This window comes from Leuciscus leuciscus, assembly GCF_965113295.1.
Source record: "Leuciscus leuciscus genome assembly, chromosome: 20".
In the NCBI taxonomy this organism is placed as follows: Eukaryota; Metazoa; Chordata; class Actinopteri; order Cypriniformes; family Leuciscidae; genus Leuciscus; species Leuciscus leuciscus.
This window is the reverse complement of record NC_138744.1, coordinates 35557040-35574615: the sequence shown is the minus strand read 5'-3', so window position 1 is coordinate 35574615 and position 17576 is coordinate 35557040. Positions and strand designations below refer to the sequence as shown.

At 39.8% G+C, this 17576-nt stretch overlaps 2 protein-coding genes across 3 annotated transcripts; both read right to left on the bottom strand.

Annotated features, from left to right (window-relative positions):
- Nucleotides 1-937: 937 nt before the first annotated feature.
- LOC309483409 (leukocyte elastase inhibitor-like) lies at nucleotides 938-7568 on the bottom strand. The gene is made up of 7 exons (XM_082149239.1): nucleotides 7445-7568; nucleotides 7120-7296; nucleotides 6773-6952; nucleotides 6542-6659; nucleotides 2332-2474; nucleotides 2046-2213; nucleotides 938-1421 (listed from the first exon to the last, which is right to left on the bottom strand). The coding sequence occupies exons 2-7, from the start codon at nucleotides 7285-7287 to the stop codon at nucleotides 1008-1010; spliced, it is 1191 nt and encodes a 396-aa protein (XP_082005365.1). The 5' UTR covers nucleotides 7288-7296; nucleotides 7445-7568; the 3' UTR covers nucleotides 938-1007.
- A 4249-nt stretch (nucleotides 7569-11817) lies between these two features.
- LOC309483406 (leukocyte elastase inhibitor-like) lies at nucleotides 11818-16338 on the bottom strand. 2 transcript variants are annotated; one of them, XM_082149236.1, is made up of 7 exons: nucleotides 16055-16338; nucleotides 15753-15929; nucleotides 15376-15555; nucleotides 15145-15262; nucleotides 13254-13396; nucleotides 13006-13173; nucleotides 11818-12292 (listed from the first exon to the last, which is right to left on the bottom strand). In XM_082149236.1, exons 1-7 carry the CDS (start codon nucleotides 16064-16066, stop codon nucleotides 11876-11878), a joined length of 1215 nt encoding a protein of 404 aa, XP_082005362.1. In that variant the 5' UTR covers nucleotides 16067-16338; the 3' UTR covers nucleotides 11818-11875. The 2 variants fall into 2 exon arrangements, with proteins under 2 accessions (XP_082005362.1, XP_082005363.1); XM_082149237.1 differs by having other exon boundaries at nucleotides 16070-16335.
- Between the last annotated feature and the right edge of the window lie 1238 nt (nucleotides 16339-17576).

Here is a 17576-nt window from a genome sequence, read left to right as displayed (position 1 = left end):
TTAAGTGTGAAAATATATGGACTTGAAACAATCAGGCCTTCACTTTAAGCTTTCGTTTTGTGACGATTGATTTTTGGAGAGTGACTGTTTCATCTCACAGCAAGACACAATGTACAGAAGTGAAATGCATTGATCTAACAGCATCTAAAATGTATGGCATTACAAGGGGAAGGAGTACAGTGAGAAGTGTCTGGTCTCCGCTTACCCCTTTTCCACCAGAATGGTTCTGGAGCCAGAGCCTGTTCTCAGCCAGTCACGAGCCTGTCGTGTGTTTCCACAGACTTGACAAACGAACCCTGACGTAACGCTGCCAGTGCTACGTGTTGTTTACCTGACTATAAGCAGTTTAAAATCAATCAGTTCGCGTGCATGTTCTGTTTTGCTGTTCACACAGTGCCGGAAGAGATTCTAGTGTACCGGCAGCTCGCATAAACTGTGTACTCTCATCTGTCCTTTTTTTTTTAGGTATATTGTTATCGGTGGTAGTACATTTCTTATATAGGGATGAATAAGTGCTAAAGTAGTGGAAGAGTATTTCTTAATAAATATGTGATGTAGGCTAATACAAAATCCTTTTCAACATGACTATAACTCTATATATTCTCCCACTCCCATGGGCAAAATCCTTAAATCGACAAGTATTTCAACCGAGCTTAACACTTTTGAGCACTTGTGGGGGATTAGGTCATCATCCAAGAGGTAAACAGAAAAGATTTGAAAACTTGTTGTGAACTTGTACACTCAATGCCAAGAACGGTCAGAAGCCTATATGTAAAGTTATGGAGGACAAAACTATATATATTAGTAGCATACAAAAAAAATTAAACTAAATGTTGAACAGATTAATCCAAAATACCATTTTCTACATTCTTTGTACCTTGTACAGAACTGTATCAAGACTCCGTTAAAATAAATGCATACTTACAATTTCACTCAATTATTTTCTAATGATTTTATTTATCAGAGGAACACAGTCATCTAGAATTATCATGTCATCATCACTATCTTCAAGGAGAACAGAGGCGTCCATAAAACAGAATGACATTGGAGGGATTATGTCGGATGAAGAAAAGGAACGGGTGGTCTGCAGTGAAGATTTTTGGGGGAGAGGATGGCATTGCAGATGTCACACCGAAGACGATGGCGGTGGCTGCTGCCGCTTCAGTTCCTTTCTCATTTACTTCAACAAAGGCTTTATGGATCACAGACGACACCACCAGGTCGTTGTTGGAGGACATGCCTGAAAGGTTCACCTTCTGCACGTCAAAAACATCCTCCATTCCCATGCTGATCAGAAGACTCTTCATGTCGTAGGTTTCCTCCATCTTAAATTTGGGCAGAGACACTTGAACTTCCTGTAGGATCATCTTGCTGGGTTTGGTCCACTCCATGAGCTTCTCGTAGGTCAGTGCCTTTTCAAGCTGGATAATAAAGTGAGATATTGTTAATGTGTGTCTATCTGCATAAACTGGGGTCTGTTTGTACAGTATCAATGATGTGACGATTATTTTTTTGAGTTTGGATCGGCCAGTGGAGTCATGGAGACAGTAACTTTAATATATGATTTTATTCACAGGCCCAAACTGATCTAAAATATGTAATTTGGTGCAGATGCTGCAATTTATATGGCCAAGATCAAATTCTGATAGCTTGTAATCTAAATCATTGAGATCTTTATAACAGTATAGCAGACAACATAAAATACGTATAATATCAGTCGTCCCTCTATATCTGCCAATAATATGTCTTAGTAAGATGATATTTAAGTGATCAAAGCTCTGTAGTTTTAAAACATATAATGCAATGCAATACAATGATGATTGAGATGAACAAATAAATGCTCATCAAAAGCCTGATAAACCAGTAACCCTAAGTTGCTTCAGTCCAGTAAGTGTTCATCAAAATAATTTAAAAGTTATTATTTTGTATACTTTATAATTATTAGTAAAGATTTCACAGTAAAAACACGTGAAGCACGAGCGAAGGTAGACATCTTTACAAAAAGACTTGCTAAAAAAATAAAAATTATCAATCTGTGCTCTCACCTTCTGAAGGCCAGTGGTGTCGTCTTCCATCTTGTTAGGAAGGATGATCAACATACTGAGATTCTTCCCGTCATACGGCAGCTCCAGAACCTGACTGTTGATCTCTGGGATGAAGGCCAGAGGAAACTTCTCCTTTTGATACATCATCTTCACTGGTTTATTTTGAATCTGCCAAACATCAATGGAAACACTTTATAACTGCTCTTTTAGTGACAGTTAATAATTTATTAAAAGTATTAAATAATTTATTAAAACTTAAAAAAAAATTTAAAGTATGAAATCTCACCTTGTTCAGCTTAAACTGCCCATCTCTGGTGGCTTCTTTTTTGAATTTCTTCTCCCAGTCTCCTTTGAAGTAGATGGCGTTCACCAAGACCAGTTTCGTCATCCCATTGATGACTCCCTTTGGCACCAAGTCCTTGATCTTCTCTAAAATACAAAGTTCTGGTATGAAACTCTAGATGGCGCAGGCTAATAGGTCCTTTAACTCACCTGTTCATAATCACATCTCTATCTATAGGGCGCAGCCTATTTTTTCCCTTTAATAATTTGTTTAATTCAGCATCCAAATGTATATAGGTGTATTTGGGTTGTTTTAAATGAAAAAATATATATAATTCATAGAGTTGTTTGTTGTGTGGTGATTAGACGAGATTTGTGGTGACGTCACAATCGTACTGCATTGTGGGACATATAGGCGCCTGAAGTGTACATATGAAGTAGACTCGCTCCATCGGTCAAAATCGAGGGAACGAGGGTCTGTCCATATAAACTTCCCTTATCCACTTCACGAAGTGGAACGCACTTTAAAATGGCGGCAGGGATTCCCCCGAGGGGAAGTGCTTAGGGAAGTTCGCAAGTGCGTGTCTAAAAGTGGACTGGAACGCAGCCCTCAATCAGCGCGAGAGGAGGCTTATATAGCCGACTTACCTCTGTTCCACAACAGACTCAGTTTTTCCAGCGTCCCTCCTCCACCCCAACTCCTCACTCTTGATTATTCCCAGTCAGAGATGGGTGGGAGTGTTCTGGGTTAGGGACAATTTACGAGCTCGGAGCCCTCTCCTTGGACAGCACGCCAAATGCACATATTTTATATTATATCTGATTATATGTAAGTGTGAACTTGTGAACACTATATTGTTAACCAAAATGGCGAAATGGCGGAAGTTGTGGAAGTTGTGTCTCTCCATTGCTTAGCAGCTTTTTGGTGAAGTACACTCGATCTTCACTTTTGACGATAAGAAACGACAGCTCGGTATATGTACCTGGCAATTTTGGGACATTCCCGGTGGAGATTATTCGGCCAAAGAAGCGTAGGCAACAAATCCGAGTCTCCGGGAAGAAATACAGACCGAGAAGGACGCGGAAGCAAAAGCGGGGGAAGAGGGCTGGGAGCCGGGACAGGCTTCGTCTAGCTCCACACAAACCTGCTGTGCCTAGCATATTTCTTGCCAATGCCCGTTCTCTCGTAAACAAGATGGACGAGATGAGACTACGGACTACGGATTACCGCTGGGATGGTTGTGTTACAATAATTTCAGAGACATGGTTACATGAGAACATCCCAGATACAGCTGTGGAGTTAGCGGGCCGCAGTGTTTACAGATCAGACCGCACACTACAGTCTGGTAAGACGAGAGGGGGAGGAGTATGTGTGTTTATAAATAATAACTGGTGTAAGAATGTTATTGTCATGGAGAGACATTGCTGTGTAGACATGGAATTCCTGCTGCTAAAATGCAGACCGTTCTATTTACCCCGGGAGTTCACTGCTGTGTTTGTGGCTGCTGTGTATGTTCACCCACGTGCTAACGCTAAGTTAGCCATGAAAAAACTGTATGAGGCTATCAGTGCACAACAAAACAAGCTACCCGACAGTCTTTTCATTGTGGCGGGAGACTTTAATCATTCAAATCTAAAATCAGTTCTACCTAAATTTTACAAAAAAATTAAGATTGAAACAAGGAAGGGGAAAACACTGGATCAGGTGTATACGAACATAAAGGGAGCCTACAGAGCACTGCCAGCCCCCCACCTCGGTCAATCTGATCATCTGGCCCTTTTCCTGAGACCAAAATACAGGTCTGTTGCTAGCAGAACTAAATGTCAAATCAAGACTGTGCAGATTTGGACTGAGGAAACAGAATCTGCACTACAGGACTGTTTTGAAGATACTTTGTGGGAGCTCTTTGACCATGCAGACATTGAGCAATACACCACCACAGTACTGTCATACATTAAGTTCTGTATTGAAAACACCATTCAGACAAAAAATGTTAAATTGATCCCTAATCAGAAGCCCTGGTTTAACGGAACCGTATACACTCTTCTGAAAGCCAGGGATGCTGCTTTGCGATCTGATGACCAGGAAGCTTACAGGAAATCCAGAGCTGACCTGAGAAGGGGGATTACTTCTGCTAAGAAAAATTACAAGCTGCGTATTGAACAGCATTTCAAAGAAAATAACCATCGCAGCATGTGGCAGGGAATCAGGACAATAACTAACAATACCGCAAATTATGGCCCACCCTCTCTTGTTGACCCTTCTCTCCCGGACCAGCTGAATACATTCTTTGCCCGCTTTGAGGATGGAGCCAGTGCAGGACAGGCCATCGTCAGTACTCATGTGGATGAGCAACCGATCGTACTAGATCAGCACCAGGTCAAACGGGCCTTGCAGAACATTAACATCAGAAAAGCACCTGGACCAGATGGGGTCCCAGGACGTGTACTAAAGGTATGTGCTCATCAGCTTGCAGCTGTTTGGACTGACATATTTAACAAGTCGCTGAAGGAGGCTATAGTTCCTATCTGCCTAAAGACTGCTACCATCATTCCTGTTCCAAAACAGAAAACTGTTGTATGTCTAAATGACTACAGACCAATAGCATTAACACCAGTTATAATGAAATGTTTTGAGAGATTGGTATTAAACAGCATTAAGTCTTTCATTCCAGCAAATCTGGACCAACACCAATTTGCCTATAGAGCCAACAGATGCACTGATGATGCCATTTCACTCGCACTTCACACTGCCCTCACTCACCTGGAGAACCCCAACACATATGTCAGGATGCTTTTTGTTGACTTCAGTTCAGCTTTTAACACCATTAATACCAGCAAACTAGTCAACAAACTGCTATTACTTGGCCTGGACTCTCACCTCTGCAAGTGGATTAAGAACTTTCTTACTGACAGACCCCAGCATGTCAGACTTGGAAATATCACCTCCTCCACCACCATCCTTAACACCGGCACTCCCCAGGGTTGTGTTCTTAGTCCGCTCCTTTACTCACTATTCACTTATGACTGTTTTGCCATTCATGACTCAAATTCCATTTTCAAATTTGCAGATGACACAGCTGTGGTGGGGCTGGTAACCAACAATGATGAGACCGCTTACAGGGAGGAGGTCCAATCACTTGTATCATGGTGTAGCAGGAACAATTTAATTCTTAATACAAAGAAAACAAAAGAAATCATAATTGATTTTAGAAAATGTAAAAACAACAAACATGAAATTCTCGAGATACATGGAGAGGAGGTGGAACAGGTCCGAAGCTTCAGATACTTGGGGCTACATCTGGCGGAGGATCTGACCTGGGGAGTAAACACCAAAGAGCTAGGGAAAAAAGCTCAGCAGAGACTTTTTTTCCTGCGCACCCTAAGACGCACTGGGCTCCCGCAGACACTCCTCATAAACTTTTACAGATGCACAATAGAGAGTGTGCTGGCATACAGCTGTACAGTGTGGTTTTCCAGCTGCACTGTTGAGGAGAAAAAAGACCTGCAGCGGGTAATTAAAACTGCCCAGAGAATCATTGGGGCACCTCTTCTGAGCCTTGACGACATCTACTCCAGTAGGCTGCAGAGAAGAGCTGCAAGCATCAGGGCGGATCCTACACATCCTGGCTACACTCTGTTTGACACCTTACCGTCAGGCCGGCTCAGGGTCATGAGGGCGCGGACAAACCGCATGAGAAACAGTTTTTTTCCAAGGGCCATTAATGAACTGCTGAAAGGTTGAAAGACTAAGTAAATCCGGACTTGTTTTATATTGTGTTTTATAATTGTTTTAGTTTTATTAATCCATTTTAAATATATATATATATATATATTATTATTTTTATTAATATATATTTATCTATGAACTGTTGTTGACGGTGTTACTTTTATCCCCTAGGCTGCTAACTGAGTGATTGATGTCATCTTAATTTCGTTGTGTAGAGATATGCAATGACAAATAAACTATCATCATCAAGTATAAATCAAAAAACACTATTAAAGTGTCTGTCTCAAAGTTCTTATGGAAATGTAAACTTAAACGCCAAATAAAAAGAGCACTGAAGTCAAAACTTTAACCTCCAAAAAACGAAATAGCTCAACTCAATATCTCATAAAGATAAACATGGCCCTTAAAAAAACATTTTGCTGAACTTAAAAAGCAGCAAAAACACAGAGAATTATTTGTAGAGTAAGTTTATGCTGAATTTCACCTTGTGTTTTTTTCTCCACCCATTGGTTGATGTTGACGCGAGCAGCCTCTGATTTGTTCTTGAAGTCCACCTTCTCCAGTCCGGCTTCATAGTAGCTTTTTGCGTCACTGAGGAATTTCTGTAACATAGCAAACCGATTGACGTGCAAATGATTTTAGAGCTGAGAACATTTCCAGAAACTTGTCCTTTAATAACAAGACCAAACCTAGGATTATTTGATTCGAGTCTTACCTCAACAAACTGGTAGGATTGCTCTCCGTAGAGGCGGTTGGCAAGACTCAACGCATACGGGACTCCTGGTTTGTTCAGCTCACTCATAAACTTTTTGAAGCTGGAATGAATTTGGTCCACTGAATCATGATGTCCTGGAGTCGCGGCGTCGGGTTTGTGAGGGTTTTTAAAGCCCAAGACCTGCACAGCATTATTGTGGGTAGAATTAATAAAGATAACCTCACTATTCTGATTTGTTCAACATATAGTAAAATACAGCATATAATAGTTTAAAATACTGAACATGATGATGCATCAAACACACACATACAACCTAAATAAAACATACCACATAAGTGTGAGATCACCTTAATCATCTGAGCCGCTGTGTTTCCTCTTGCACCGAGCGACACCATGGCCAGAGCCGAGGAGATGCTGACAGGAGAGAAGAACACATTTCCTGATGCGTTTCCTCCGCTAATCTTCTTGAACAGGTTGAGGGAGAACTGTGTGTTTGCTGCAGTCAAAGGCTCCATTTTCACAAGCTAGAAAGAAATAGCAGTAGTTTTATCAACAGCAGATTTGAAAATCTTCTTCACACAATCTAGTTCAATTAGATCTGTTTTAATCATATGTTATTACTGTGTGGGTTACTTGCAATTGCATACATAAAAATACATCTAAAAGCATTACCTAGAGTAGTCGTCAGAAATGATGAAGTTTCCCAGCGTGTCTGAGGAGAATGATTCGACAGTTGTGGATGTTGTTCTAATAAATAATGCCTCACCCTAAAACGCTCAGGCTTTAAGCCAATCAGGAAATCAGCTTGTAACATTCCCTGTAATCACTCAGTTGATGTTTATCCACCTGGAACATCATCAGACTTAAATTGAGTGATTCATTCAGATTTTTATATCATAAGCAAAAAAATAAAAAATAAAAACTGTGTGTAGCTGAAGAAACTAACCTGAACACATGAAAGATGAATGATAATTGTATTAATCATGTGTGAACAACTCAATAATGGATTAGTGTTGACGGTTAGAAGTAGGTGTCACTGTGAGACTTTTACAAAACAATAAAAACATAATAAAAATAATAATCCTCATCAACACACACCCAAAGTACAAATGCTTGTCTAAACAACGTTTGAGTTACAATTATTAACACTTCATAGTGATTGTGATCTGTAATCTTTACTAAGGTGTTCGTGTCAGCTGGTTGGTAAAACATGGTCATGTGTTGTGCATATGTCTATCATGAAATGCCTTTTCATATGTGATATAATTATATAATATAAATATAACCCAAGTGTAATAATTAATGTGATTATGTATTTATTTATTAGGCTAGGTAATATGTGTATTATTATATATATATATATGATAGAAAGATAATATTTCAAAATACACTTTACTGGAAACAGAAGTAGAAAGACACATACACGAAACAATAACGGACTGAACCGATCAGGGAGTAAATGTACATGTGGGCTGCGTCCGAATACTGATAAATGCTGCCTTTGAAGGACACGTCCCAAGGTCGGAAGGCCTTTTAGCCGGTTAGTTTCACTTCCTGTCTCCTGAGATCCCTTCCTCTGATTGATTTTTGAAGGAGGCATAGATGTATTCTTCATCGCCTTTGATATCCCAGAATCCTGTGCTTTCCAGTCTGTGACAGTTGAGCTAGAATAATATTATGGCGTCTGAAAGTTGCGGCTGGTCGTCAGTTTGTGTGTAAATGTAAATTTTTTATCAATGTTTTCCACTTATGATGTCATTTCTAGAGAGAAATCACTATTGTAGTAATTAAATATTAGTTTTCACCAAAGCTCGCTCTATTTTGCTGTAGATCATTAAACCGTAACACTGCCTCAGAAGTCTGTCCGAAATCAGTTGTGTGAGGTACCTTCATGCGCAAACGCTGCCAGGAAAGTCATTGCCTGATAGGGCAACTTTTTCGGTTGCAGCCATAGTAAATGAGGGAACTAAACAGGAATAGCTGGACAAAAAGGAACTAATCAGTAACCATAGAAACTAACGAGAACTCATACAGACATGACAGGAACAACTAAACAGAACATAAACGTGACATTACGCCCCCCTTGGAAAGGCGCGTCCTCGTCCAACTGAGGGCGGTGGGAGGGGGCTTTGGAGTTGGGCATGGTGATGGACAGGGATGACCAGGAGAAGTCAGAGACAAACACCAAGGTGGAGCTAACGGTGGGAGGAACCAGGGTGGAGCTTTGGCTGAAGGGCTGGGTTGAGCCCAGGAACCGATCAACGGAGGCGGAATCAGGGTGAGTGGAGGAACCGGCGAAGCAGAGAGGCCGACGGACCAGGGTGACTTCCATGTGAAGCCCAAAGGTAAAGCTGCTGGTTCGTGGGTCTGAGGTGGAGACAGGGACTCAGCTGAACGGGGTGACGATGGTAAAAGTAAATAATTTAACCACTTAGGGGAGAATTGTCAGAAGACACATTTCTTTGCACAAAAGAAGACAATGGTCCAAGATAAGGACCAAAGCAATGTTTCAAGTCTGAAAATATAGCAAAAATAACCCAGAAACTCAACAAGAATGGACTTGTGACAAAGTCCCTGGAACAATCAGGCCTTCACCATAAAGTCACCATGAAATCAAAATTGACAATTCTTATTTTTTGTGTAACATTGTAGTGTTTATTATAAATTATTTATCTGTGCACTTCATTATTTGTAAAAAATGTATGTGCCCTTATAAACTTTAATCAAAAACATTAACCTTCTCTCTCCCCTTGAAGCGGCTTCTCTTTTCTTCCTGTCATGTGCTATGGCGCGAGGGCAAGGCTATCTTTTCCACACCTCCTCTCCAGAAACCTGTCAGTGAAAAGATCGCAGCAAATAGCAATTAGCAATCGGCACTATGGTGATTAAGTGCCTTTTTGGTTGTGCTACTCCTCAAGTCTTCTGCCCTGTCCCCAAAAAACCCAGTCTGCGTGCTCTGTGGCTTGAATTCCTACACTTTGAAGAAGGAGGAATACCGGCGAATTCGCATCTGTGTGCAAGGCATTTTGTTGAAGAATGTTTAAAGAATTTCAGACGGTATGAAATGAGTTTAGTTCAAGTCCTACATTTGACAGACACAGCTGTCCCATCTGTGAACACAGTTGGGGCGTCAACGAATGTGAAGGTTAGTAAAACGAATTAACTTGCTAACTAGAAAGAATCGTGTAACTTTTTTAGATGGATGTTCTGAAATGCCGCTTTTTGTATGTCGATGAATGCCCCTCATTGTTATGACAGTTGTTACGGCAGGTCAATAACTACATTTAGAAATTATTTTTTACCATTCGGACACGTCGAGATGCTCTCGAGGGTGAACTTGACCATTAGCTGCCTCGCCTTGGTCCCTCTCTCAGTTCGCGGGAAGCAGTTGTTCGAATAAATATGGGTTGATTCTGTCCGTAAAATTTAGCTGCAGTTGATCATCTTCGTTCTCGTCATCGTCGTTGGGCTCCTAAATAAAAAATCATAAATGGGAGGGTGCTGACGGTGAGTCCGGTGGAGAGTAATCCTCCACAACTGAGTTCAAACTGACATTCAGATCTGCCTCCATATTGTTAGCAACAACCAACTTCCAACGATCCAGTCTACAGACCTTTCACACAATAACCGGAAATACGTAATTGTTGCGGAAGCGGAGTTCCTGTCAAGCGTCGACACATCAGAAAAACATACCCGGGCAAGAGAAAATGGATCAGAGAGTCTACACAACTTCACAAACGGGTTTGTCATATATTACATTTGTCGACGTTACAAGACTCGTAGAGGAAAACTCTTGTCACCAAAAAGAAAAAAAAATCAATAAAGGGTAAAAAGTTTCCACAAGTAATTTGTCCATAAGTATCAAGGTAAGTAGAGAGCGATCAGGCTAACTGTTACTGAACTGTTAACTAGAATGACAAATCATTAGCGTGTCCACTTAGACATAATGTCTAACCCATTTGTTTACCTGTTGCCCTGACCGATGAGGAAGGAGATTATCACGACGATTGCGTATTTCCGGTCACAAATACGGAAGTTGTGTGAAAGGTCTATTACCGATGGCCGAAATCAAGCCCGGCCCTATTTTTTTTCTTTTTTTTCTCATTTCAGAAGCCATTTAACTCAGATTTACATCACAACAGGGAAATAAAGGATAATCGCAACTTCCGTTTCATGCTGACTTTAAGCTTTCATCTCACACTGCAAGACGCAACGTGCAGAAGTGAAATGCATTGATCTAACAGCATCTAAAATGTATAAAATTGCAAGGGGAAGGAGTACAATGAGAAGTGTCTGGTCTCTGCTTACCTCATTTCCACCAGAATGGTTCGCGTTCTGGAGCCAGAGCCTGTTCTCAGGCCTGTTGCGTGTTTCCACAGACTTGACCAACGAACGTTGACGTAACGCTGCCAGTGCTACGTGTTGTTTACCTGACTATAAGAGTTTAAAATCGAATAGTTGCGTGCATGTTCTGTTTTGCTGTTCACACAGTGATTGATTCTAGTGTACGGCAGCTCGCATATACTCCCGGTACTCTCATCTGTCCTTTTCGGAGATATTTGGTTATTTTTCAGTAATACATTTCCTATAAAGGCGTGAATAAGTGCTGAAGTAGTGGGAGAGATTTTCTTAATAAATATGTCATGAATTCACAGACCACTGAATTTATGTAGGCTAATACAAAATCTTTTTCAACATGATAATGACACTGTACATTCTCTTATGGTTAAAATCCTTCAGTCAACAAGTATTTCACCCGACCTCAACACTTTTGAGCGTCTGTGGGGGATTTTGTAGAGACAAGGTCATCATCCAAGAGGTAAACAGAGTAGATGTGAAAATTTGTTGTGAACTTGTACATTCAATGCCAAGAAAATTATGGAGGACAGAACTATATATAAGTAGCATACAAAAAAAAAAACTAAATGTTGAACAGATTAATCCATTAAAAAAGAAATTGTAATTGTACACTTTCTATCTTGTACAGAACTGTATCAAGATTCTTAAATGACTCTGTGAAACTAAATGCATACAGACAATTTCACTCAATTATTTAATCATTTTATTCATCAGAAGTCATATAGAATGTTATCATCATTATCTTTAAGGAGAACAGAGGCGTCCATAAAACAGAATGACATTGGAATGATTATGTCGGATGAAGAAAAGGAACGGGTGGTCTGCAGTGAAGGTTTTTGGGGGAGGGGGTGGATTCATTGAGCATCCCAAAGACATGACGATGGCGGTGGCTGCAGCCGCCTCAGTTCCTTTCTCATTTACTTCAACAAAGGCTTTATGGATCACCTTCGACACCACCAGGTCGTTGTTGGAGGACATGCCTGAAAGGTTCACCTTCTTCTTGTCAAAAACATCCTCCATTCCCATGCTGATCAAAAGACTCTTCATGTCGTAGGTTTCCTCCATCTTAAATTTGGGCAGAGACACTTGAACTTGCTCTAGGATCATCTTGCTGGGTTTGGTCCACTCCATGAGCTTCTCGTAGGTCAGTGCCTTTTCAAGCTGGATAATAAAGTGAGATATTGTTAATGTGTGTCTATCTGCATAAACTGGGGTCTGTTTGTACAGTATCAATGATATGATGATTTTTTCTTTGTGTTTGGATCGGCCATTTCATTCAAACAAAATGCAAGTCATGGAGACAGTAACTTGATTATATACGATTTTATTGACAGGCTAAGAAAAAATATCCAATTTGGTGCAGATGCTGCAATTTATATGGCCAAAAGGAAAAATTTTATTCTGATAGCTTATACTGAAATCAATGAAATCTTTATAACAGTATAGCAGACGACATAAAATACGTATAATATCAGTCGTCCCTCTATATATGCCAATAATATGTCTTAGTAAGATGATATTTAAGTGTTTAGTTTTATGATCAAAACTCTGTAGTTTTAAAACATATAATGCAATGCAATACAATGATGATTGAGATGAACAAATAAACACTCATCAAAAGCCTGATAGATCATATTTTATACTAAAATACGATTTTTCTAAAAAAATGATTTATGGATAATCAAGTAAACCTAAGTTGCTTCAGTCCAGTAAGTGTTCATCAGAATAATTTAAAAGGTATTCTTACGTGTACTTTATAAATATCAGAAATGATTTCACAGTAAAAACACATGTGAAGCACGAGCGAAGGTGAACGTCTTTACAAAAAGGCCTTTTACTTGCAAAAAGAAAAAGATCAATCTGTGCTGTTTCACCTTCTGAAGGCCAGTGGTGTCGTCTTCCATCTTGTTAGGAAGGATGATCAACATACTGAGATTCTTCCCGTCATACGGCAGCTCCAGAACCTGACTGTTGATCTCTCGGATGAAGGCCAGACGAAACTTCTCCTCTTGATGCATCATCTCCACTGGTTTATTTAGAATCTGCCAAATATCAGTGGAAACACTTTATAACTGCTCTTTCCGTGACTGTCGAAAATATTTTAAAAAGCATGAAATCTCACCTTGTTCAGCTTAAACTGCCCATCTCTGGTGTCTTCTTTTTTGAATTTCTCCTCCCAGTCTCCTTTGAAGTAGATGGCGTTCACCAAGACGAGTCTCGTCATCCCATCGATGACTCTCTTTGGCACCAAGTCCTTAATCTTCTCTAAAATACAAAGTTCTGGTATGAAACTCAAGATGGCGCTGGCTAATAGGTCCTTTAACTCACCTGTTCATAATCACATCTCTATCTATAGGGCGCAGCTGATTGGTTCCTGCCGTATCAGTAGCCAATGAGCTTTCTGCTCAACCATCAAATCCTTTGGTAGCATTTGCCTTAGCAGTGCAGCGCGCTTTCAGAAACCCACCACCTTCCCCAGCTCCACCTGTATTGATCTGCTACGGGTAATTCATGTATGCTATATTGTACAGCAGCAGCGTGTCTTACTTGCTCACAGCAGCGTGTTGTGTGTGTATGGCAGAAGCAAATCCCGTACTTGCTTTGCCGCAGCAATAAAAGCAACAGCCCATTACCCATAACCATGCTAATCACTTCGAGAGTTGTCATGACATAAATGGAAATTGTCCACTTTGAGCAGTGATTTGAATAGATTTTCATAGGTCTAAATTAGTTGATTGAATCTCTAAATTACGTTTTATTAACAAAGTTCGAGAGAAGCACGTTCATATAATCTACTCTATCAGCGCGAGAGGAGGCTTATATAGCCGACTTACCCCTGTTCCACGACAGACTCGGTTTTTCCAGCGTCCCTCCTCCACCCCAACTCCTCACTCTTGATTATTCCCAGTCAGAGATGGGTGAGAGTGTTCTGGGTTAGGGCCAATTTACGAGCTCGGAGCCCTCTCCTTGGACAGCACGCCAAATACGCATATTTTATATTATATCTGAATATATGTAAGTGTGAACTTGTGAACACTATATTGTTAAAGGGATGGTTCGGAGTAAAATCAACCTAGGGTCCTTTGCACCATGTCATTGAGCCAAACACCCCCCCAGAAACCTTTTTTCCATTGGTTGAACATTTTTAAAGTTAGGGCTTATTTCGTGATATCAGCCGAATGTCTTAGTGCAGGCGCTAATGGCTCCAAATTTGTATCTCGTAAATTACCCCACTAATAATGCCCAGAATGGTACCAAACTTAAACAGTAGTACAAATAGGTTCTGTACTGTACGAGGCATTGGAAAGTTTGAAAGTACATCAGGAGTTTATTTAAATAACACTTGCCTGACGGCTACATTACACTACCTCCCTATGCATCACTTTCTGTCAGGACTTTTACGTGCTTTTCTCAACTCAGTGAAGTGACGTCGGTGTCCAGGTTAGCGGTAGCATTAGCCGTCAGGCAAGTGTTATTTAAATAAACTCCTGATGTACTTTCAAACTTTCCAATGCCTCGTTTTATGAGTACAGAACCTATTTGTACTACTGTAGAAGTTTGGTACCATTCTGGGCATTATTAGTGGGGTAATTTACGAGATACAAATTTGGAGCCATTAGCGCCTGCACTAAGCCATCCGGCTGATCTCTCTAAATAAGCTAAATAAACTTTAATAATGTTCGACCAAGGGAAAAAGGCTTCTGGGGGGGTGTTTGGCTCGATGTCATGGTGCAAAGGACCCTAGGTTGATTTTACTCCGAACCATCCCTTTAACTAGGTATCAATCAAAAAACAATATTAAAGTGTCTGTCTCAAAGTTCTCATTGAAATGGAAACTTAAACACCAAATAAAAAGAGCACTGAAGTTCAAACTTTTACCTCCGAAAAACTAAAAGGCTCAACTCAATATCTCATAAAGCTGAACATGGTCCTTAAAAAAACATTTTGCTGAACTTAAAAAGCAGCAAAAACACAGAGAATTATTTGTAGAGTAAGTTTATGCTGGATTTCACCTTGTGTTTTTTCCTCCACCCATTTGTTGATGATGACACGAGCAGCCTCTGATTGGTTCTTGAAGTCCACTTTCTCCAGTCCGGCTTCATAGTAGCTTTTTGCGTCACTGAGGAATTTCTGTAACATAGCAAACCGATTGACGTGCAAATGATTTTAGAGCCGAGAACATTTCCAGAAACTTGTCCTTTAATAACATGAGCAAACCTAGGATTATTTGATTCGAGTCTTACCTCAACAAACTGGTAGGATTGCTCTCCGTAGAGGCGGTTGGCAAGACTCAACACATACGGGACTCCTGGTTTGTTCAGCTCACTCATAAACTTTTTGAAGCTGGAATGAATTTGGTCCACTGAATCATGATGTCCTGGAGTCGCAGCGTCGGGTTTGAGAGGGTTTTTAAAGCCCAAGACCTGCACAGCATTATTGTGGGTAGAATTAATAAAGATAACCTCACTATTCTGATAAATTCAGCATATAGTAAAATACAGCATATAATAGTTTAAAATACTGAGCATGATGATGCATCAAACACACACATATAGCCTATATATACATTTAGAATTTTGAACTACTGACCATAAAACATATTACATAAGTGTGAGATCACCTTAATCATCTGATCTGCTGTGTTTCCTCTTGCACCGAGCGACACCATGGCCAGAGCCGAGGAGATGCTGACAGGAGAGAAGAACACATTTCCTGATGCGTTTCCTCCGCTGATCTTCTTGAACAGGTTGAGGGAGAACTGTGTGTTTGCTGCAGTCAAAGGCTCCATTTTCACAAGCTAGAAAGAAATATCAGTAGTTTTATCAACAGCAGATTTGAAAATCTTCTTCACACAATCTAGTTCTATTAGATCTAATGTTATTACTGTGTGAGTTACCATTTAAATCGCATACATAAAAGTACCTCTATGAGCATTACCTAGAGTAGTCGTCAGAAATGATGAAGTTTCCCAGCGTGTCTGAGGAGAATGAATCGACAGTTGTGGATGTTGTTCTAATAAATATTGCCTCACCCTAAAACGCCCAGACTTTAAGCCAATCAGGAAATCAGCTTGTAACATTCCCTGTAATTACTCAACTGATGTTTGTGGATGTTTATCCACCTGGAACATCATCAGACTTAAATTGAGTGATTCCTTCTGATTTGTTTATCATAAGTAAAAAAAAAATTTCAAAAATAAAACTGTGTGTAACTGAAGAAACTAACCTGAACACAAGAAAGATAAATGATAATTGTATGAATTATAATGTGTGTACAACACAATACTGGATTAGCTGTTGATGGTTGGAAGTATAGGTGTCACTGTGAGACTTTTACAAAACAATAAAAACATAATTAAAACATCTTTTGAATTACAATTATTAGCAGTTCGTGTCAGTTGGTAAAACAAGGTCATGTGGTGTGCATATGTGTATCATGAAATGCCTTTTCATATGTGATATAATAGATCTATCTATCTATCTATCTATCTATCTATCTATCTATCTATCTATCTATCTATCTATCTATCTATCTATCTATCTATCTATCTATCTATCTATCTATCTATCTATCTATCTATCTATCTATCTATCAAATGAATCGACAGTTGTGTATGCTGTTGTAATAAATATTGCCTCACCCTAAAATGCCCAGGCTTTAAGCCAATCAGGAAATCAGCTTGTATCATTCCCAGCTTGTAACAATTACTCAACTGATGTGTATCCACCTGGAACAACAGATTTACAGGTTATCTCAATCTAGGGATGGGCAAATGAAGCCTCATGAAGCACTGAGGCTTTCCCCTGAATGTTTCAAGAAAAGATTCGAAGCACCAGAGTGTCGAAAACAGCGCCATCTTGTGGCAGGTCAAATTTATAGCAGCCATGTTTATGAGCAGTGGTTGTTTTATCCATTAAACACAAATAAAAGCCTGACAACGCTAAATGTTCAGTTTTCTGATAATATAATTCACATATTAAAGTGTGGCAATACAATAAATGTAACAATTGTATTAATACTATACAGAAATAAAAATAGGCCTACCAACAGAGTTACTTGATGCAAGTAAATGTTGGTCTAATTATTTTATGGTTTCTATGCTGTTTATGTGTCAGAATATATGATCATGCAACATAGGCTGTAGGCTTATTTATATATATTACACACACACAAGTGTGATGAAGTTATGAAACTGCTATACGGTTTTGTGCTAGAACAGAGTTTGCTGGGATTACAGTAAATGTTTTCACTGTGCAAAATGACTGAATCTATAGGCTACTGTAGTTGACCTTTGAAGGGTGAGTTACAGTAGCCTAATGTGGCAGTCTCTACCATGGTAATCTGTTTACAGTATTATATGGCAAACATACTGTAATGTAAAATGCTGTATTTGATGCCATACGTCTCCCTTCTACTGATGCATCTCTGATCAATCTGATTTTAC